Genomic DNA, 22911 nt, shown 5'->3' on the forward strand with positions numbered 1-22911 from the left:
AAAGCTGGACTTCTGTTCAGCTCTTAAGCCATGCCGAGGGTCAGGAGCTTCTGCACCTGGCTGACCTGAGCAGATACGCAAATCTGCTCACCGGTCGCCCCAGGAACCGGGAACGGCATCCTGAGGGTCCTACAGATCCGTGGGGAGGTAGGGGGACCGAACTCCCCGGATTAATAGCGGCCTGTGCTCAAGGTCACGATGGCATCTTTGTCGCAAACAACTTTACAAGCTTGAAACGACCAGCTGACCTTACATTCTTCCCAGACCATCATTTACCAGATCGACAGGAGCAGAAGCTGACAGAAGCTGGAATCTGCAACAGTAAGAATTGAAAGCTTTCTGGCTTTTCTCTCTCTTCTCCCACAAGCTCTTCCCTCCCCCCCCCTCAACCAATTCACAAGCAAATTCCTTCTTTCGCCGAGTGAGAGACTCCCAGCTAATTATACCCATTAACCAAACAAAGAGAGTGCTTTGAAGATTTATTGGTGAAAGTTCAGTGGGGGAATTTGACTTGATACGGAGATCGACAAACTGATAATTTGGGATCGCTTGTGCTCCCGCGAGACCTCACGAGACTTTCTGTTTATAGTTTGTGACTGCCTAGAACTATGGAAGAATTAACTAAGGCACAGCTTTTCCATTTGTTATGCAAAGGAAACTCAAAGATACTGAAAGCAGTCAATAAGCTGGAAAAGGAAATTCGTGGGACTAAGGGGGAGCTTTTGGATGGAGCCCATGGTCCGGAGAGACCAGCTGATGACATAGCTCAGCTAACAATAAATCAAGTGAAACTTCAATGTCTGGAAGTTAATCAACTGGAGGGAGAGAGTGCCAGAGATGTAAAAACCCAAAGTACCTTTGAAGAACCTGGGAAAACAGATTCAAGGAAGGAAAGTACCGAAAACCTGGAAGTCTATTCAGAGCAGGAAATGATTTGGATCAGCAAAATAAAAAGAGTCTATTCAAAAGCGACAGCAACTAGGAAGCTATCAGGAGATATTCCTGTGCGACCAGAGGAAGAGATCCAGATTGACAAAGGATTCAGAGCCTCCTCAAAGGCGACTACAAGCAAGAATCAAGTAAGAGATCTCTTTGGCCCTGACAGAAGGACAATCAGAAACACTCTACTATGGAAAAAAACACAATTTCATTTTCTGCGACCACCTGAAAGATGAGCTGAACAATGGAGTATTCTCCTGGCTTCCTGTGGGAAAAATAGCAGCAGTAACTTTTAGGACAGGTCCAATATATGAATGGAACTGACTTTATATCATCTAAGACAATAATAGAATATATCCTTATAATAGATTATACCCTCCTATGTATCAACAACTACTTTGTTAAGAAAGATGGTAATAACTCCTAGATCAGGATTAATATGCGATGGGAATTGAATATGTATGTCAATATGTATGCTAAAAGAGGATGACAAACCATATTTCATAGGCATTAACAAGACGGCAGTAGTAATTTTTGGGTCAGGGCCAATTTATGAAGGAGACTGACCTAATATAATTTAAGATAATAACAGAATGTATTCTTATAACAGATCATACTCTCATATGTATTAAAAATCACTTGGCTAAGAAAAATGGTAAAAACTTCTAGATTAGGAATAATATGTGATGGGAACTAAATATCTATGTTAAAAGAGATGGCAAACCATATCAGCTGGTCGCTTTTTCTTCACAATTTCTCTGTAAATGCTTTATATAATAATAAACAATAAAATTATTTTTAAAAAAAAGAAAAAAAAAGAATCAGCCTCTCCATCAGATGGCTCTCCAGCCTCTGTTTTAAAATTTCCGAAGATGGAAAACCTACCACCTCCAAGGAGGTGAGAAACTGCTCCCAAGCATGTTGCTTAAACCATATGCATCATGTCAGTAATGGTGCCATTAATGTTTTCTTTTGTGAGGGAAATAATGCTCAGTGTGTCAAAAACATATCACAGCAGGATTACTGTGGGGACAGTCTATAAACATCTAGTTTCTTTAAATGAAACAAAGTCTTCTGGGCCAGATGAATTGCATCCAAGGGTACTAAAAGAACTTGCAGATGTAATCTTTCAACCTCTGTCCATTATTTTTGACACTTCTTGGAGAACAGGTGAGGTGCCAGAGGATTGGAGGCGGACAATTGTTGTCCCCATCTTCAAGAAAGGAAAAAAGGAGGATCCGGGTAACCACTGACCTGTCAGCTTGTCATCTGTAGCTGGCAAAATTTTGGAACAAATCATCAAACATTCGGTCCTTGAGCAGCTGGATTAGAGAGCTGTGATTTCTAAGACTCAGCACGGGTTTCATAAGATCAAGTCATGTCAGACTAAACATATCTCTTTTTTCGAGAAAGTGACTACCTTGCTGGATCATGGGAATTCTGTGGACATAGTGTATCTGGATTTCAGTAAAGCTTTTGATAAGGTTCCACGTTATATTCTTCTTGATAAGTTGGTAAAATGTGGTATGGATCCTAATTCTGCCAGGTGGATCAATAACTGGTTGAGAGATCGTACCCAGAGGCTACTTATTAATAGTTCAGCATCTCCTTGGAAAAGAGTGACAAGTGGAGTACCCCAAGGATCTGTCCAGGGGCCTGTGTTGTTCAACATATTTATAAATGATTTGGATGAGGGATTAGAGGAGATACTTATTAAATTTGCAGACGATACTAAACTGGGAGGGATAGCAAACACAACGGAAGACTGAATCAGAATACAGGATGATCTTGATAGGCTCGAGAACTGGGCTAAACTGAATAAAATGAAATTCAATAGGGACAAGTGTAAAGTTCTGCATTTAGGTAGGAACAACCAAATACACCAATATAGGATGGGGGAGATTTGTCTTGGCAGTAGTATGTGTGAAAATGATCTAGGAGTCTTAGTAGACCATACATTGAACACCAGTCAGCAGTGTGACTGGGTGGCTAAAGAGGCAAAATGGACTTTGGTCTGTATCAAATGGAGAGGAGGCAACTGAGAGGGGATCTGATAACCAAAGGCTACCATGTAGAGGATGGAGCAGAGTTGTTCTCTCTTGCCCCGGAGGGACGGACAAGAACCAATGGGATAAAATTAAATAAAAAGAAATTCCTAACAGAGCAGTTTCTCAGTGGAACAGGCTTCCTCTGGAGGTGGTGGGTTCTCCATCTTTGGAAAGTTTTAAACAGAGGCTGGAGAGCCATCTGACGGAGAGGCTGATTCTGTGAAAGTTCAAAGGGGTGGCAGGTTACAGTGGAGGAGCGACAGGGTTGTGAGTGTCCTGCATAGTACAGGGGGTTGGACTAGATGACCCATGAGGTACCTTCCAACTCTATTATTCTATGATTTTGCATTCTATAGAGCCAGTTTGGTGTCGTGGTTAAGAGCAGTGGCCTCTAATATGGAGAACCAGGTTTGATTCCCCACCCCACTCCAGGTTTGATTCTCCACTCCCAGATTTGATTCCCCACTCCATGCAGCCAGCTGGTTGACTTTGGGCTAGACACCATTCTTTTAGAACCATTCTCACAGAGCAGTCCTGTCAGAGCTCTCTTCACCCCATCTACCTCACAGAGTATTGTGGAGAGAGCATGGGAAAGGTGTAAGCCTCTTTCAGACTCCTTTGGGTTGTGAAAATCTGGATATAAAATACAACTTATCCAAATTGTTCACTGCACTTTTAGAAAACATGCAGTTACTTTGACAAGCTTCTGTTTACGATGGCAAAGTTTCATCTCTATATTGATTTAAATCTTTTTACATGTCATCTTTCAACAAAATTTTCAAAGTAGTTTTAGAAAACTGAACATTTTAAGTATGGAAAAAGCACTAACAACAATTTTTGAGGCATAAAATGTTCTGCTCACCTGCAAAAAATACACTCACCCTCCAAATGGAAGCACAAGATTTAGGACCAACCTGCCTATGGGCAGCATTTCAGAATTCCAGGTCTACCACAGAAAAGTTACAACCGAGTTTTCGTCTCTAGAAGTCAGGGGCGCCTTGATTGCTTGCCCAAGCCAAGGATCTGGTTCTATATGAGAAAGTCTCCCAATTCATGCTTATACCCCAAATTGAACTTTGTTGATCATGGAGATGCAATTGGATCCAAACTTTGTTCTCATATCTGTTGGTTAACTTTTGAATTTGTGTTCTAATTTGCTAATTTGCTGCGATTCACCAGTCTGAACAACTGCTTTATTCTACTCTCAGCTATATATTATAAACTCAAACTAGCCCTTCCTGGCAACTAAATCTCCCCCCCCCCACACACACACACCTAAGGCTTGATGAAAACTTTCAGTGAATCTGAAGACGTGTACTTGCACACTCAGAATTAAACTTTGTTGATGTGGAACACATCTTCTGAGGCACTCAGTGAAAGAAAGTAATTTCATAAGTCCCACCCACTTGAGTGGCAGTCGCCATGGAGGTCGCCAGAGCTGGTGGTGGAGGCTGGGGGTCAAGGCCACCGTGATGACAGAGAAGCCTGGCCCAGCTGGAGGCCGAGGAAGTGGTTGTGCTGCCCTCAGAGGCCGAGGCAGTATCTATGCCACTCCTGGAGGCGGAGGCAGTGGCTTTGCCACCCCAGGGGGCCCAGCCAGGGGCAACACTGCCCCCGGAGGCTGAGGCAGCAGCTGGGCCACCCCTGGGGGTCCAGCCAGATGCTGCGCCACCACCGGGGGCCCAGCCAACACCTGCCCCACCAGCAGGGCCCAATGCAGTGATGGAGCTGCTGTTCTTTTCTGCTGTTCTCTCTCTCTCTCTCTCTCTCTCTCTCTCTGTCTCTGTCTCTGTCTCTCTCTCTGTCTCTCTCTCTCTCTGTCTCTCTCTCTGTCTCTCTGTCTCTGTATGTGTGTTTGCAATGTGCCCTGGAGCAGCCATGTGTTCCACATACCCTCTTGAGAGTCAAATTGTCAGTAAAAACATTCTGTTCTTAACAGTGCCACTAGATTCAAACTTTGTACTGATCTTCAAACAGTTTGTGTTTGCTCGTATTTGCTGAAGTACTTTAAAAGCCATTTTGAGTCATCCTTTCCTAAATAAAGTGCTTGGAATATTTGTACCCAAAGTTGCCTTGAACAAAGAGAACAGTTATGTTTTAATAATAAATAAATAGTCAAAATCCATAGAATCCTGCTGTTTATCATTCAGTCTTATGGCTGGGCAAGCTTAGGAATTGAATGCCAGCCCTGCTTTAGTTGTATGCCTGGCTGTAGCTGTGTCTCTGGGGGAGTTGAACACTTTCATTGGGGTAGGTCAATTCCTCAAGGAAGAACACTTCGTCAGTGGAAATGCTCAGCACATAATTCCAAATGACTGAGTGGAACAAGGAGTCCGTGTGCATTTTGCGCCTAGTCCGTTCCTCTTAAGGGCTGGGAAAATGTATTTCAGAAGAGACAGAAAATGCATTTGCAAGGGATGCATTTCCTAGTTCCCCACGTCTTGAAGGGTTGCTGGATATGTTAGACCATGTCTTTGTTGTCATTTGGGTCCTCCTGAAATGGAATTTCCTCTTGTGCTAATAGCAGTTTTATGATTGTGGCAACAGAGAATACAGTGGTCCCTTTCAGGTCAGATAATTCTATTTAACGGTGATACCCTATACCAAAAAAAGCAAGTTGATAATAATTATGTTTTCTGGACAGGTTCCCATTGTCGGATCCAAAATTTATGGGCTACTGGAAAGTCAACCAGTTGGGCAACGCACAACAAAAACTTTTGTGCTCAACACGTCGCATAGAAGTAAAGGTTTGTGAAGTTTTTAAACATCATAATTTGGGTTACAAATCTGTACTTTTCTAGCGATGTAAGGCACTTTGGGTCTCCGCTGGGAAGAAAGGTGGGATGTAAATGAAGAAAATAAGATAACATAAGCATTGGGTAGCTGGCTGACCTCGTGACCCTGATGCCCCCCCAGTATTTGAGAGGAGAGTCCGCTTTGGAAATCTCTTCCTTGTCTGATTCATGGTGATCTTTACAAGGGAATAATATTCTGGAAGCTGGAGACGGAAGTTTCTTTGCGACAATCAGTTTCTTTACAGATGGGTGCTGGGAGTAGGCCTTACAGGGGCACGGAAACAAGCCCCCCTCCCCCTGCCCAAACCAGAAATCCAAATCCAGCCTCCATAAAGCTTTTGGCTGTCACTGAAACCTAAAGGAAGATCACCTTTGTAGGACATATTTATTTACTTATTTGTTTATATATTTCGTTTATAGGCTCTCCTCATGTTTTCGGGTCAGCTTACACAATGAATTAAAACCAATACAATATATTTAGGTTTTAAAATACTCACGTAGGCTCTACTGTGTGAAACTATCCACTCCCTTCAAAAGAGTGGCCTCTGGCATTTGCTTGTGTTTAATCTTCTGTGTGCTCCTTAGCCCTTCACAGTGGAATTGACGCAGTCTACCACGATAATCAGCTCACTAAGCTTGACAATGTTGTCAAAACAGAGAAGCTTGTTTCGGCTCAATTCTTCAGTGTAAATTGCTGCAATAAAAGTGGATACGTACAATGAAAAAACATATAAAAAGTGATACAAGCTCATTGGTGTTACGCATCTGTGAGGCCATATCACAGTAACAGCCTTTATAAATACACATCAGCAACGTCAGAGACTAATATCAGAACGAGATCATAATACTAACTCGGCTATGGACTTGCAGGAGTCAAAGGCACATTTCAAACTGCTTCCCATCTTAGTGGACCATCTAAAAGCCATAAGCTCAGTTCACTACACTAATGACATATTCGTGGTCTTGACGTAGCACTTTCATGTAGACCCTATTTACTCCAAAAAACCAGATAAATGCCACTCTGAATGTAACTATTTAGGTGACGTAGTCAGTAATCTATGCTTAAAGAAAGCTTCATGTTGTAGTAAACATTTTTGACACCCACGTTATTAAATCTATATGTGGATGGAACATTGGCAAAACAGAACTGAAAGGCATCGCCCGAGTGCCCCTCTTCCAAACTGAAATAAATGGTCCTGCCACCAACATCAATACCTCACTCCTTCAAGTAGAAAGCCAGAGTACAAATCTATACCCTAGAATAAGAGAAAATAAAGGAATAACAGCCTATGCAAATCCCAGAAGAGAGTCAGCCCCAAAAGACTTAAATATGGATGTCCTGGGATCAGGGATCCCGATAATAAGAGAAAGAGAAATGGATGATGGTGGGAGGAGGTACTATGAGAGAAGGGACAGGAGATATAGTCACGCTTGAACCCATTCTAATCTCTGTCCCATCCCTCAGGTAATTGGGGTGGAAACTAGGGTTAAAATGCTGCCTCCGACATTGATACCAGGTCTATCAAACCACAACTTTGCTTTACAGAGCACAGAGTAGACCTGGTGTGCATGATGGAAACCTGGGTCAGGGAGGGTAAAACAATCGCCCTTAAAGAACTAGCCCTGCCAAATTCTCCATCCTACATCAGTAATGGACTGCAGGGCGGGGAGGAGGGGTGGAACTCTTAATCTGGGAAGATTATTCCTTCAGGCCACTCCCTGTGCCATCAGTATCAGGAATACCCGCTTTACTCTGCTCTGGTTCAGCCTCACTTGGAGTCCTGTGTTCAGTTTTGGGCACCACAATTGAAGAAGGATGAAGACAAATTGGAACATGTCCAGAGGAGGGCAACAAAGATGGTGAGGGGTTTGGAGACCAAGACATATGAGAAAAGGTTGAGGGAGCTTGGTCTGTTCAGCCAGGAGAAAAGATGATTCAGAGGTGATATGGTAGCAATCTTCAAGTATTTGAAGGGCTGTCACATAGAGGATGGAGTGTGAGAAACTTCGAAGTTTCTTTATTTTTAGACATATGCAAGCATGTTCAACAAAGGCATAGTCAGAACTGAGGTACAAAGCATAAAACAAGCGATATAGAGGTTCGTCCCACTCCCCTGGAAACTCAAACCAGGCACAGTTCAAAGGAGTAAAAATATAAAGATAACCATTTGGCCATCAGGGAACACAAGGTCTGGGAGCTACAGAACACTAAAAAGAAGGGAGGGGAAGGAATGTGGAAGGAGGGTGAGGAAGCATAAAACATGATGGCAGAAAATCAACCTTGGGGTGCCAAACTACAGCATCTGTGTTACATCAGGAAAAGGAAGGCCATTCTAATTAGCAACAGAATCAAATAAGACCATGGCACAAAACCTGGGGACTCTGACATGGAGCAGAGTTGTTTTCTCTCGCCCCAGAGGTTAGGACCAGAACCAATGGGATGAAATTAATTCAAAAGAATTTTCGGCTAAACATCCGGAAGAAGTTCCTGACAGTTAGAGAGGCTCCTCAGTGGAACAGGCTTCCTTGGGAGTTGGTGGGTTCTCCATCCTTGGAAGTTTTTAAGCCGAGGCTAGATAGCCATCTGACAGAAATGCTGATTCTGTGAATTTAGGCAGATTGTAAGTGGGTGGGCAGAAGGGATTGTGTTGGTGCTTGGCTCTTGTGGCCATTTCTTGCATGCTGATTGTCATGTTTGGGTCAGGAGGTGAATTTTCTCCAGTCTGGACTGTCCATGGATTTCTTGTGTAGAGCCAGCTCAGTGTAGTGGTTAGGAGTGCGGACTTCTAATCTGGCATGCCAGGTTCGATTCTGCACTCCCCCACATGCAGCCAGCTGGGTGACCTTGGGCTTGCCATGGCACTGATAAAGCTGTTCTGACCGAGCAACCTCCCCTCCCTCACAGGGTGTCTGTTGTGGAGAGAGGAAAGGGAAGGGGATTGTAAACTGCTTTGAGCCTCCTTTGGGTGGAGAAAAGTGGCATATAAGAACCAACTCTTCTTCTTCTGGTTGTTTGGGGTGGGGCATCATCTGGACATGGAATTGGGGTCACTGTGGGTGGGCAGGTAGTTGTGAATTTCCTGCATTCTGCAGGGGGTTGGACTAGATGACCCTGGATGTCTCTTCCGACTCTATGATTCTATATAACGTCAAAACTCATAAACATGTAGAAACAGATCAAAAAGCATTATATGGCAAGATCATACAAACAAGGATTTTGACAACAACTCCACAATGTTTGACTTCTCTCATAGAGATTTCCTGCACCCTATGGGGGGGGGAATTGTATGCAGGTGTGCCCTTAACGATGCCAGTAGCAAAGATTGCTGAAGAACTTGAGCCTCAGGGTACTTCTCTTCACTTCCTTTTAGGGTCCCTTGTACTTCAGTGTGCATGCCTTTCCCGTGGAGAGGCATGAAGCCCGGTCCCTGAGTTTCACAGAAGAACGTGCTTTTTGGTCTCTGCCTTTGCATGAAGTCAATTTCGTGTGTGACGTTGCTGTGGCTCAAGGTAGAATGGAATCTTGCTTTTCCTGAGCTGATGATAAGACCATGTTGCATGGAGAGAGTTTCAGGAGGGCTGCCATGTTGGTCTGCAGTGGAAGGCCAAGACTGAGCCCAGGAGCACCTCAGAGAGCAAGATGATATTCAGGAAATAAGCTTTCCAGAGTCAGCACTCCTTTCCTCAGATGACCCCTGCATCAGAGGGTATTTTTTTAAAGGGACTTTGTCTCTTGAAAATCTTCTGGGTCTCTGAGGTGTTCCTTTAACTATCAAACTGCATGTGCACAACACATGACAATATAAAATTGTTTTGCTTGTTACATAAAAGCCATCTCCTTGCAAGAAGTCCACGTACGTGGTCTCATCTGCTGTTGTCCACTGCACACCATTGCAGAATAATTCTTCTACAGGCTTAGAGGCTCCACGTAGTGGCCTGCAGCGGCATCAGACCTTTGCAGGGGTGGCTGCTGATGGTGCCACCAGTTGGGCCCTTTTAAATTACTCCAGCGGAGCCCAGGCAGATCTAAAAGTTTGATTCTGTGTCCTTCAAATGATTCGTACTAATGACAGGGGTCAGATATTCTTTGAGTTGTGCTGGAATGTTTACCTTCTAATGCAGTCTATTCTGCTTCTACGTTTTGGTGGGTGGCCATCTTTGTAACAGTAGGAAAAACTGAGTCCGGTCTCGTGTTAAAGATATCAGGTTTTGTGAGTCAAGGCTCCTGTCTTTAAATAACAAGCAGGTAGCCAGCTGCATTCATGTTGAGTTTGCCCCTTTCATGCTCAAGGCAATAGTTGCAGAGGGTCGGCTCAGGGGCCTGCAGGCAAACAGCTGCACTCCAGCCCAGGCTGAGCTCCCTTTGCTGTTAAGAGGCTGAGCTCCCTCGGTCAGAATCACTCTGGAGAGCTGGGCTTGATTCCCCCCTCTTCCTCCACATGCGGCCAGCTGGACAACCTTGGGCTGGTCCCAGTTCTCTCTGAGCTCTCTCAGCCCCACCTCCCTCACAGGGTGTCTGTTGTGGGGAGAGGAAAGGGAAAGCGATTAGAAGCTGCTTTGAGACTCCTTTGGGTAGAGAAAAGTGGCATCTAAGAACCACCTCTTCTTCTTCTTCAGTGATCTCAGGGCTCTCTCAGCCTCAACCACCTCACAGGGTGTCTATTGTAGGGAGAGGAAAGGGAAGGCGACTGTAAGCCGCTTTGAGACTCCTTTGGGTAGAGAAAAGTGGCATCTAAGAACCAACTCTTCTTTTTCTACAATTTTCAAACTTAGTGATATCATGGCAAAATGTGTGTGCATTTCCACCTTGGTTTCAAAAGCACTGGATGTGTAATGGGTATGTCAGATTAAGTATATTTAAATGTAGAACAAAATTGGAGTCCAGGGGCCCCTTTAAGACCAGCAAAGCTTCATTCAAGGTGCAAGCTTTTGTGTGCATGCCCTCTTCCTTAGGTATCTGAAGAAGCAGGCTGGCACACGGCAGCTTATCCCTTGAATGAAACTTTGCTGTTCTTTAAAGGGGCCCCCGGAGGCAAACTTTGTTCTGCTGCTTCAGACCAGCATGGCTACCCACTGGAATCCATACTGAAATGTGTTCTTCTTGTAAAGTCGAAGTAACTGCCTTAGTCCCCAAGCAACCTTTTCAACACAGAGAAATCTTGAATTTCCATTGAATCTGTTTGTTGCTTGCCCCTCTTTAAAGCGAATGACACCGAAAACTCCCTTTATGTGGCGACATGCAACCCGGTGTCTTTATACTTTATGGAGATGTCCAGTGCAACCGGCTACTACGTGGACTTGTACGATATCTTCCCACGGACGGCGGGAGACATCTGGCAACCTCTTGTGACTGTGGCACCGCTGGGAGGTCCGCTCCGAGGACAAGTCGTTCTGCACGAAGAGCAGGTAGGAAAGACACTTCCTGTTCCCGGGCAGTCGATTCTCACCCGGAAATGAGCTCCCTCCGACGCTGCCCTTCTTCCTGCCCGCATTCGGCTGCATTAGGTGCTGTCTGTGGGGTGGACAGAGCACCCAGAGGTGTGAGCTCACCTTCCGGGCTTTGCAGGAGAGAGGAGTTGGGTGACTCCTGCTTTTGGTGGTGGGGGGGGAAGGCCTCACCCTATGTTTTGCGCCAGATGTTTGGATCCCATCTGGCTGCATTCCAAACATCTAGCACAAGGGTAGTCAAACTGTGGCCCTCCAGATGGCCATGGACTACAATTCCCAGGAGCCCCTGCCAGCGAATGCTGGCAGGGGCTCCTGGGAATTGTAGTCCATGGCCATCTGGAGGGCCGCAGTTTGACTACCCGTGATCTAGCACCTGAGCCAGCCCTTGGGCAATATGACTGGCTGTCTTTTGGTGTAGCCTCTTTCCTCGGCCCTGATTCCTTTGTGTTCCACTCGCGTTCCATCAAAGCCAGGATCACAGAAAAGACCAGTCGTAAAAATAAATCTGTCTGAGAAATGCAGCATAGCACAATAACCCTGTGAGTCGGCTATGCTGGGAGAGTGGCCACGAAAAGGAAAACTACGCGTGGGAAGCTTTATTGTAGGCAAAGAGAATGGTAAGCAGCAAAGAACTATGTCGAATGTCAATATTTAGCTTGTCCTTCTCGTTTGCAGAGGCACAGGTATTGGCTTCCCTTCCCCTGAATCACAGTTAAATACTTGCTTGAACACAGTTTATTTGAAGGCAGGAAAACCCTGGCAAAGGCACAGACTGTGGCAAGGAACGGGAAGTTTTGCAGGAGCTAAAAATAACAGCGCACCACTTCCAAATAATGTCTGTGACATCTGTTGAGTATTCAGAATCCAGGCACTGGAGAGGTCGGGTCACGCAGAGGTCTCTTGTCTCCCAGTAAAAAATAAACCTCACAGAAGCAAGAGACCCGCGCAGCCTCTCTCCCCAGCCCACTTGAAGGGCTGCCAGGGGGAGGATTCGCTGGTGACGCAGAATCCTGTGTTAACTCACCCAATGAATGCCTCTCCCCCCTCCCCTGGCCGCTTGGCGCATGTGGGAACCATTAGCGACTAGGATTGGGGAGAAAAGTGCCTTGCTGTTCGGCCGCTGACTCTGTGAACTTCACACTGGGGGAGAGGGCAGGATTGCTTTTATGCCTCGGGGAAACCTGGAGAATCTTAGCCTTTCCTTTGCTGTTCTTCTTGAAGTGCTTTTGCAGAATTAGGGTCTCTGGTGGGGTGATGGATTAGAAAAGATTTGGGAACAGCAGAAGATTCCATGCTAATGCGGGATAACAGAGTACCAGAACCCCACCCCCCAGCAGTTTTTACAGCAAAATGTATGGCAAGTCTGGCCTGGACTGGAGCTGCGGGGGCTGCCTGATTGGGGCCCTTTGAGATGAAGTCTGTTCATCCTTTCCTGACGTCTCAGGGGCTGGAATTAGAGCATCCATGGAAGAGTTTTAACAAAGGTTGCCCTTTCTGGGTTGGAGAATTCCAGGGGGGGGAGGGGGGTGGCCAGAGGAACAAATTTCTGTTGCTTGAAGATCAGACGTAATCCCATGGGATCTCCAGCTGCCACCCTCATTTTTAACCCAGTAACTTTTAAAGTTGGCATCTGCAGGAGGCATCTGCTTATTTCTTTGCTGTCGCCTTCAAGTTCATAGACTGTTTCCCCTGCTTTCTTACAATGGGGGCCTAACTTCATGCCAGGCGCTGGAGCATCTGAGAAAAGTGAACCGAGAAATGTGTTTGAGAGCCGCCTCCTTGTAGAGGTGTGGGAACCCCACTGGCCCTTCCCAAGAAAGTGGAATCCACTTAAGCTCTGCAAAGGACTCGGCTGCTGCCCGTTGCTGCACACCTTGGCATGTGCCACGAGGGAGCATAAAATAAGTTCCTTCTTTTTGCAGACTAACGCCGTTCTGCTGCTGGACACCAACACCCACACTATACGGCAACTTCTGCTGTCGCCAGAGACGCACCAGGCTCCTCGACGGTCTTCCTGGTGGGGCAGCAAAGAGGAGGTGGGAGGAGGATCCCAGCAGGACCAGGCTGGGTCAAAACGGGGGGTGGCAGGCGAAGGAGCCGAGGGGCTTCCTGGGGAGCAGTGATGTGTCACAGCGCCCTGTTTGCACCCACAAGCAGGGACACACAGGCCTCCTTATCCACACCCTCATGCATGTCCACACCTCTGGCATCGGAAGCAAGCTGCACTTGCTTTTTTGTTTGTTTGTTTTTTGAGCTCCTACCAAAACGGAAAATAGTGAGGGGCTTGGGGACCAAGTCATATGAGGAAAGATTAAGAGAGCTTGGTCTGTTTAGCCCAAAGAGAAGACGACTAAGAGGTGATCTGATAACCATCTTCAAATACTTGAGTGGCTGTCCTAGAGAAGATGGAGCAGAGTTGTTCTCTCTTGCCCCAGAGGGTCGGACCAGAACCAATGGGTTGAAATTAATTCAGAAGAATTTTTGCTAAACATCTGGAAGTTCCTGACAGTTAGAGCGCTTCCTCAGTGGAACAGGATTCCTCGGGAGGTGGTGGGTTCTCCTCCTTTGGAAGTTTTTAAGCAGAGGGTAGACAGCCATCTGACAGAAATGCTGATTGTAAACCTTAGGCAGATGGTGAGTGGGTGGGCAGGAAGGGATGTGCCAGGGTTTGTCTCTTGTGGCCCTTCCTTGCACACCCAGGGAATTGCTGATCACCACTGTGGGATGGGAGGTGAATTCCCTCCAGGCCAGGCTGGATTATGGAGATTTTTTTTTCTTGGGGGGGGGGTCATTTGGGCATCAAATTGTGGTCACTGTGGGTACGCAGGTAGCTGTGAGTGTCCTGCATAGTGCAGGGAGTTGGGCTAGATGACCCTGGGGGTTCCTTCCAACTCTATGATTCTAGGATTCTAGGTCCTGCCAGACCAACCTGGTTTCCTTCTTGGATGGGCTTACTAGAGAATGGAAACTCAGTGGATGTTGTTTACCAGGATTTCAGGAAGGCTTTTGACAAGGGTCCCTAGGATGTTCTGATGGGTAAACTGAAGGACTGTAGACTGGATTTTTGTATGGTTAGATGGATAAGGAGCTGCCTAGAAACCACACCCCAAGAGTGGTTGTCAATGTTATTTCATCAGAGTGGAGAGAGGTGAGCAGCCGGGGGCCACAGGGCTTGGTACTAGGCCTGGTATTTTTCAACATTTTTTCAATGATCTGGATCAGGGGGTGGAGGGAATCCTCATAAAATTTGCAGACCACACCAAATTGGGAGGAGTAGCAAACACCCTAGAAGATAGAGATAGAATTCAACGAGATCTGAACATGCTGGGAAAGGGGGCCAATGAAAGCAAGATGCCATTCAATAAGGAGAAGTGCAGAGATCTACATCTGGGTCACAAAAATGAGAAGCAGCATACTGGAGGGGAGAGACACTTCTGGGGAGCAATGTGTGTGAACGTGATTTTGGGGTACTTGTGGACTGGAAGCTAAATATGAGCACAACAAAAATTGAGTCCAATCGCACCTTTAAGGCCAACACAGATTTATTCAAGGTGTGAGGTTTTTTGGGCAGTCACTCAGAGAAAATGGAACAAGAATCGTGAGAGTATAGATATATAGAAAATGTAAATCAGTGGCCATAGTATAAGGTAAAGGTAAAGGTATCCCGTGTGCAAGCACCGAGTCATGTCTGACCCTTGGGGTGACGCCCTCCAGCGTTTTCATGGCAGACTCAGTACGGGGTGGTTTGCCAGTGCCTTCCCCAGTCATTACCGTTTACCCCCCAGCAAGCAAGCTGGGTACTCATTTTACCGACCTCGGAAGGATGGAAGGCTGAGTCAACCTTGAGCCGGCTGCTGGGATTGAACTCCCAGCCTCATGGGCAAAGCTTTCAGACTGCTGCCTTACCACTCTGCGCCACAAGAGGCTCTTGGCCATAGTATATGTTAATGTAAATGTAAACAGTGTCATAGTATATGTTAATTCTTTGCCAAAACAGCTAATCAGTCCTTTGAGTTCAGTTGTAGTTCACAAAAACATTGGAGAAATAAAACTGTCCCTGTTAGTAATTATTGGCAGATACTTCCCAGTTGTGCAAAGAAATAATTCAAAGAGACTGGTTGCTGGCCCCACCAGTACAGAGCATCCTACTGAGGACTGGTGTCATGTTCAGTGGCAGAGCCAACCCAGGGTGGTCATCCCGTGTCTGGTGGGGCTACCAGTTCCACCTGGCAGGGGGCTCAGTGCCATGATGGGTTCCTTCAGGCCAAGAGAATGGCAGCCAGAGGAGATGATTCGCTGTGAAGGCAGCTGCCTGACTTGCAGCGCCTTTTTTATACCGTGGCTAAGTGTTTGAGTATTTTTCCTTTCTGAGTATTTTTGTGGTTGCAGCCCACTTACGGTGTCCCTGTAGGGTGTTCAGGGCAAGAAACAAACACTCAGAGGTGTTTCTTCCCCATTGCCTGCCCTTGTGTGTGACTTCCTGGCCCGTCTCCCATCCAGTACTGAGCCTTTGCTTCTAGGCTGGGCTACCCAGGCCAGGACTTGGTATTTCTACCAAGGGACAAAACGATTACAATCTTGCAGTATTTTGAGATGGTTAACTTTGCCATTTGCTTTCTGCAGAAGAGACATAAGATGTGCAAAGAGCTTTCCCACAAAGATGTGCTTGTGTTCTACCAAGAAGAAGGGTGAGTCCAGGGGCTGCCCTCTCCCACGTCCTCCCCTCAGGGCTGAGAAATGCCCTTCTCTTGGTACCAGCCCGTGTCCAATCCTGGTTTTTTGACCTTTCTATTTTCTAGCTGCCACCTTGTTGTTCTCAATGTCCTGGAGGGCTGTGCTCACCGCATCTCGCTCCCAGTCAGCCTCAAGTCTGTCTTTTTGGTGGCCGAAGACCAGTGGCTCCTGGTGGAAAGCAAGACCAACCAGTAGGTCAAACAGAGTCCCCCCGTGCATCGTTTTGTGGTTGACCTATAAACATAAATGTTCTGGGATTGACAAGATGTTCTGTCATAACTGCTGTCTGGGGACAAGTTCATTTAGTCATTTTACCTTCATCTCTCTTGGCACAGTTGTTCCCACAATGGCTGATGTTTTAAGGTACTTTCCCATTCCCACGGCTTCTATGTACACTGCCCTGGGATGTCACAGTGAGGGTATAAAGGAAGGAAGGAAGGAAGGAAGGAAGGAAGGAAGGAAGGAAGGAAGGAAGGAAGGAAGGAAGGAAGGAAGGAAGGAAAAACAGATTCAGGGAGAAGGAAGGAAGGGAGGAAGGGAGGAAGGGAGGAAAGGGAGGAAGGAAGGAGGAAAGGGAGGAAGGGAGGAAGGAAGGGAGGAGGGGAGGGAGGAAGGGAGGAAGGAAGGAAGGAAGGAAGGAAGGAAAGAAGGAAGGAAGGAAGGAAGGAAGGAAGGAGGGGAGGGAGGAAGGAAGGAAGGAAGGAAGGAAGGAAGGAGGGGAGGGAGGGAGGGAGGGAGGAAGGAAGGAAGGAAGGAAGGAAGGAAGGAAGGAGGGGAGGGAGGAAAGGGAGGAAGGAAAGAAGGAAGGAAGGAGGGAAGGGAGGAAGGAAGGAAAGGAAGGGAGGGAGGGAGGGAGGGAGGGAGGGAGATTGCTCGTGGGGAGTTCATAGATGGGCCTTTGCCAAGATTAAAATAGCAAAGACACTCTTTGTTGAAAAGTGAAGGGGAGAGCCCACTACTTAGCCATTTTTAACCACACTTCATTCTGTACAAAAATAAAGGTTAATTGTGTTCATGGGAACTGAATCCTTTGTTAAGCTGCTGAATGTCTGCAGACGTTAACCTTGAGACTGCTGCTCTGTGAGTGTTCTGGCAAACAAGCTCCTCCATTCTTCTGGGCACAAATATATAGAAATATTTGTCAACCTTTTGTCAACCCCCCCCACGCTAAAAAAAAAGTTTGAGGCAGGATTCAGTGATGGATGAGCGATTCTAAAGCCGTAACAAATTCAGTGGGATATTTGCTTCCTTGCTTCTCCCTGGATCCAAGGGGATATCATGTTTGGGCTGGACTGTGTCCTTAATTTAGATTCAAAACTGGCTAAGTAACATAATAACGTAGTTCCTCTGCCTGTCACTTCCGTAACAAGTAAAACATGTTGAGATGAAACAGGCTCACCGCATCTGCGACTAGAGAGACGGAAGGTTGGAAGGCCCTGTAGGGTAGACCTGGGCCTCATTCTGACTCTGCTAGGGAGGGCAACACGGCTGAGTCTTCACTTCACCCCCACATTGTTTCTAGGGAAAAGGACAGCTGCAGTGTGTGGAAAAGCCATGTCCCCTCCAACACTGCTTGTGCACAGATGTTACTTGCTGTGGTGGTTCCAGTGAAGCTCTTGGGACAAAAGAAAATACTTCTGTATGCAGCACAACTAAAACGTGGAATTTGCTGCCAGAGGGATGCCCACAGACAGCTTAGAAAGGAGGTTAGAGAGATTTGCAGAGGATGGGACCCTCCGTGGCTATCTTCCATGGGGACTAAAGGGAACCTCCACATTCACAGGTAGCAAGCCTCTGGATAGTAGTGCCAGAAGGCAACATCAGGGGAGGGGCTCAGCCTCTCTGTCCAGAGGAACTGGCTGGCCCCTACATGTGACAGGATGCTGGACTGGATGGACCATTGGTCTGATCCAACAGGGTTCTCCTGATCTTCTTTTGAAGGTGCCAGCCTCTATGCCATGTTGTTGGCCGTCCAGAGGAACTGGATGTGAGGTATAATGCTGGACTAGATGGAACACTGGTCTGATCCAGCAGGGCTCTTCTGGACCCAGCCTTGGCCTCTCTGTCCTGCTATTGCTCTTCCAGAGGAGCAGGGTGGCTACTGTGTGACAGGATGCTGGGTTATATGGACCACTGGTAAGATCAACAGGATCCTTCGGATATTCTTATGGTTTGGAATGGAGCTGTAGACAATGGCATTCAGTAAATATCTGTCCATAATTGTGGGCAGGAGATTGTAGCATTTAGCAGTTTAACACCAGCTATGAATAATGATTTCCAGGAAATATCTTTTGGCGAAGCCTGTGCACATGGAATGCGAAGAGAGTCCTGTTTTCCATTTATATGCCGTGAGTGAGGAGCCGGCGGAGGCTGGATTTGGAGTAACCGCAGGTACGGGGAGGGGCTGCATGGCCTTGCTCTTTAGCACTCCAGGTCTCCCCTTGCTCAGATTTGCCTTGTTATGACTGTGAAAGAAGGATGCTTGAAAGAGACCCTGGCAGCCTCCCACTGTGAGTTGGAGAGCACAGCTTTGGGCCTGGTCTTGGGGGAGTTCAAGTCCCTGATCCACTGAGACTCCAGCTTGTGAAGAGGGTTTATTTTTCCAAGTTCTTAGTGCCATGTGAGTAAAAAGGACATGAGAGCCCAATTCAAGATGTCCTTCAAAACCCACGTGGCTTGGAACTGTTGGAAATATTAAGGGGAATAGTCCCATAATTAGCAGAGTGCAGAATGGCTAAAAGCTACGCAGAAGCCTTGTGTTCTTTGTGTGTGTACAGGTAAGAAAACAACAAGCAAAACTGAGACTTCTCTAACTACTTTATTGTAGAGAATACATTTCTAGATAGGCTCTTTCCCATATGACTTTCACACATTGCTAGAGATGCCAACCTTGGGAAAGTGTGGCAATCTCAAAGAAGGACAAACTGATCTCTGATGCTTCAGGAACAGAACAAGACCCGCACTCTGGGCTGGCTGTTTGCTCTTCTTCAGGGAAAAGGTGGCCGAAACCTGAGCAAGGGGTCTGGACCTCTCTGGGCAGGATAAGGTCCTCCCTCCACCCGAAGGGTGGAGCCCGGCCGCAGCTTCTTCCTCCTCACCTTCCTGCAGTGAAGAAGCCAGCCCAGGTCCTGACTGGGCTGCCAGCTAACCATAAGAACACGAGAGGGGCCATGATGGACCAATCCAGCGATTCCATGGACCAATCCAGACTGTGTCACACAGTCACCAAATCCCAGGATCATCAAGAGGTCCACCAGCCCTCCCACTGTTGCCCCCCAAGCACCAAGAATAAGACCATCAGTGCCCCATCCTTAGGAACAAAAAAGGTGCCATGTTGCATCAGGCCAATGGCCCATCCAGTCCAGCAGTTTGTGTCACACAGTGGCCAAATCTTGAAGGCCATCAAAAGCGAATGCTGGCAGAGGCTCATGGGAATTGTAGTCCGTGGACATCTGGAGGGCCGCAGTTTGACTACCCCTGCTCTAACCACTACAGCACACAGGTTCGGAGAACTTAAATACTTAAAATAGCCAATATAAAAACTTTACTTGTATGTCTCCTACAAGGAGGTTTCCTGAATGCACTCACAGCAGCATGAAATGGAGTGCAAAAATGATGCCTTGGAGGCACTGCCGGCTTCCTCAGACCACAGCCAGTGGCCAGAGGACAACTTCACAACTTTTGAAGGTTGTGGTCAGTTTCAAAGGAACTGCTCCTGTGTTTTGCACAGTATGACCAGCTGCTCCTGAACAAGAACAGCCCTTGTCAACCTGCCTACCTAGTTTCCTGCTTTCCTTCTTTGGGTGACATTAAACCACTTCTGTTTATTCACTTTATGTTTGCCCAGCTTCGGAAGTTGTGGAGCTGCAAGCCGTTGCTGGTGCCCCGCTCTCTTCAGAGAACCTCAGTGCAGCCATTGGGCAGAAGATCAGCTCGCCCAACAGACTGCTCTCTGATGAGCAGAATTACGCCACTCTTGTGGTAGGCTTTCCAGAACTCAGGGTAGGTGCTACATCCTCCATTTTTCTTTCATTTGGCAGTCCTTCACTTCCTTGGAATCCCTTGTAAGAGCAGAAAAGCAGGCTACACATTTTCCATTTAAATAAAATAAATAATAATATTGCTTAGGAACTGAAAGACAGAGGTTCTGAGCTTGTGTCCTGCAATTGGGCTGTTTCCATCCTTGTCTTTGGTCTGGTCAGACCCCTGCAACTAAACAGGGATTGATATGTCTGAGGAACCAAGCTCCTTGGTTCTTAACTAAAGGCCAAGAAGCATGGACAAATGGTCCAGTGGTGATCCTGAATAACCCCACTTTAAGACTTTGGAATGAGCCTCTTGTGGCGCAGAGTGGTAAGGCAGCCATCTGAAAGCTTTGCCCATGAGGCTGGGGGTTCAATCCCAGCAGCCGGCTCAAGGTTGACTCAGCCTTCCATCCTTCCGAGGTCGGTAAAATGAGTACCCAGCTTGCTGGGGGGTAAACGGTAATGACTGGGGAAGGCACTGGCAAACCACCCCGTATTGAGTCTGCCATGAAAACGCTGGAGGGCGTCACCCCAAGGGTCAGACATGACTCGGTGCTTGCACAGGGGGATACCTTTACCTTTACCTTTAAGACTTTGGAAGAGTGTCACTCTATTTCGGACTGCACTGTACCTGAACAACCATAAACATGACCCAGTCATAAATTGTAAATAAATAAACTTTATTTTTCAATCCCGCCCTTGCCATAATGCTCAGTGCTGGGAACATCAAATCATAAATACATTAAGATGTAATATTTAAGATCACAATTTACATTAAAACAATTCCAACTAACCTACCTGCTGTCCATAGACCGCAGCACTCTTTGGGGACATACTGGGAGAGAAAGACCTGCAGGTACTGCATTTGTGCACTTGGACTCCTCTGTTCTATATAAATATAAGATGGGGACACGGGAAACCTCAGAGAGAACCATTCCCTCAGTGACAGTTAACTAGTCTGACATGACTTGCTCTTGAGAAAGCCATGCTGACTCTTAGTAATTACAGCCATCCGCTCTAGCTGCTCAAGGACCAACTGTTTGATGGTTTGTTCTAAAATTCTGCTAGCTATAGATGTCAAGCTGATGGGTTGTTACCCAAATTCTCCTTTTCCACTTCTTGAAGATGGGGACAACATTTGCCCACTTCCAACCTTCTCCAGGAATTGTCATAAATAACAGTCAGTGGCTCAGAAATTACATCTGCAAGTTCTGCAAGTTCTTTTAGTACCCTTCGATGCTATTTATCTGGCCCTGAGGATTTAAAGAAACTGTATGGACAACCATTACAGTGATCCTGGGCCACAACTCCCACCCCTCATCACGTGAAATGATTTTGCCATGTTGAGCACAATTCCCCTCCCAAGAGAAGATTGAGAATTAGGAATTGAGCAGTTCAGCCCTCTCCTCATCACCTATTACAGTGTCACTTTCTGGTCCCCGCAATGGTCTTAACATGTCCTTATTCTTTTTCTTACTTTTAATATAACTAAAGAACAATTTTTGGTGGTTTTAGCATTTCTTGCTAGCCTAAGCTCATGCTGAGCTTTACCTTTTCTAACACTCTCCCTACATGCATTGGGTTTTTGTCTATCTTCCTCCTTGGTTTGCTATGTTTTGGAGGCTGGTAGTGTGGCCACTGTGAATTATTGCATCTGGGTTTGGTGCCCAAAAGTGCTCAGGGAAGGGGCCAGGTGGGCTTTTGGGAATAACCTTAAAGCCAGGTGAGCTTCGGTTAACTTTAGTTTCAGCAAGGAGTTTCATATACCTGTTTTGTTAACCCTCCCATAAAGAGATTTCTTCAACTAAGCGGCCGTTTATTGGGGAACTCGACTGGAATGTGATAGATTGCCAGATGATGGATGACTTCCTGGACCAGGTGCAGGACCTGATTTGCCAGATCTCCAGAAGCAAAGCAAGGTTGACCCTGGCTAGTAGTTGCATGGGAGACCTCCGGGGAATCCTAGTGGCATGACTCAGAGCCAGGCAATGGCAAACCACTTCTGAACGTCCCTTGCCTTGAAAATCCTCCAGCGTCACATAAATCATCTGTGCCTCGATGGCACTTACGACCACCACCACCACCACCACCAGGTGCTCTACTCTCTTTTGTTTCTCTCCTCATTTTCCGCAGTCCCCCAATGAAGTCTACAGCTGGAAGAGAGGCTCCACTCTGGGCAAGAGCCAGCCTTTGCCTCCTGGTCCGCTTTACTCTGTAAGGCCCAGTAAGGGCAGAACGACAGAACGAATCAACTGTGTGACTCTCACGGCTGCCAATCAGGTGGTCAGAGTTTTGGCTCCTGGAGATGTGCCTCTGAAAGACCTTTATAGCAAAGGTAACCCAGCAACCTCAAGTGTGTCTTGCACCAGCTATAAGTTGGGTTGCCAGCTCTGGGGAGGGCAGCTTTTGGGGAAGGGGGGGGGGGGTACCACAGCAGGGTGCAACGTCCTCCTCTCCAAAACAGCCATTTTCTCCAGGGGAACAGAACTCTTTCATCTGGAAATCAGTTTAGGGGAGTTTATTGAGGTGCTTAATTTAGGCCACAGACTTATGCATATTAGCTGGAAGAAAGCAGGAAAACTTCTGAATAAACTGGTATCAAATTGGGCTATAAGATTCCTAGCTGAGTGTGGAAGAGATTGGAAAGGAGGACAACTCTTTGTTAGAACACCTGCTAATGTTTTTCTCCTTTCCATCTTTTTTATTTTATTGTTTCTCTGGTGCTTTAACTGATTATTTATAGTGTTTCAAAAAATGTTGCTATTTTAGTGTTGGGATGTTTAGCAGAGGGATCAGTCTAGGTTTTTAACGATGTTATGATTTATGGCTTTTTCTAAGCTGCCTGAAGATGAATTGGTAGAAAGCTTAGGTAATTCTTTCAGCTATATAAGAAATATTGTGTTCCAGCTATGTTGTAATTCC

General features: G+C 46.5%; 1 protein-coding gene across 1 annotated transcript in view; it reads left to right on the top strand.

The window, feature by feature from the left end:
• Window positions 1-22911, top strand: part of VWA8 (von Willebrand factor A domain containing 8) — a 108539-nt gene that overhangs the window by 63817 nt on the left and 21811 nt on the right. Inside the window, exons 27-35 of the mRNA XM_077344080.1 lie at window positions 5632-5734; window positions 9154-9292; window positions 10986-11188; window positions 13153-13266; window positions 15854-15918; window positions 16030-16155; window positions 18246-18355; window positions 19812-19966; window positions 22123-22324. Coding sequence (XP_077200195.1) covers window positions 5632-5734; window positions 9154-9292; window positions 10986-11188; window positions 13153-13266; window positions 15854-15918; window positions 16030-16155; window positions 18246-18355; window positions 19812-19966; window positions 22123-22324 — 1217 coding nt within the window. The remainder of the gene's footprint in view (window positions 1-5631; window positions 5735-9153; window positions 9293-10985; window positions 11189-13152; window positions 13267-15853; window positions 15919-16029; window positions 16156-18245; window positions 18356-19811; window positions 19967-22122; window positions 22325-22911) is intronic.

The sequence above is a fragment of the Paroedura picta genome, chromosome 6, assembly GCF_049243985.1.
Source record: "Paroedura picta isolate Pp20150507F chromosome 6, Ppicta_v3.0, whole genome shotgun sequence".
Lineage (NCBI taxonomy): Eukaryota > Metazoa > Chordata > Lepidosauria > Squamata > Gekkonidae > Paroedura > Paroedura picta.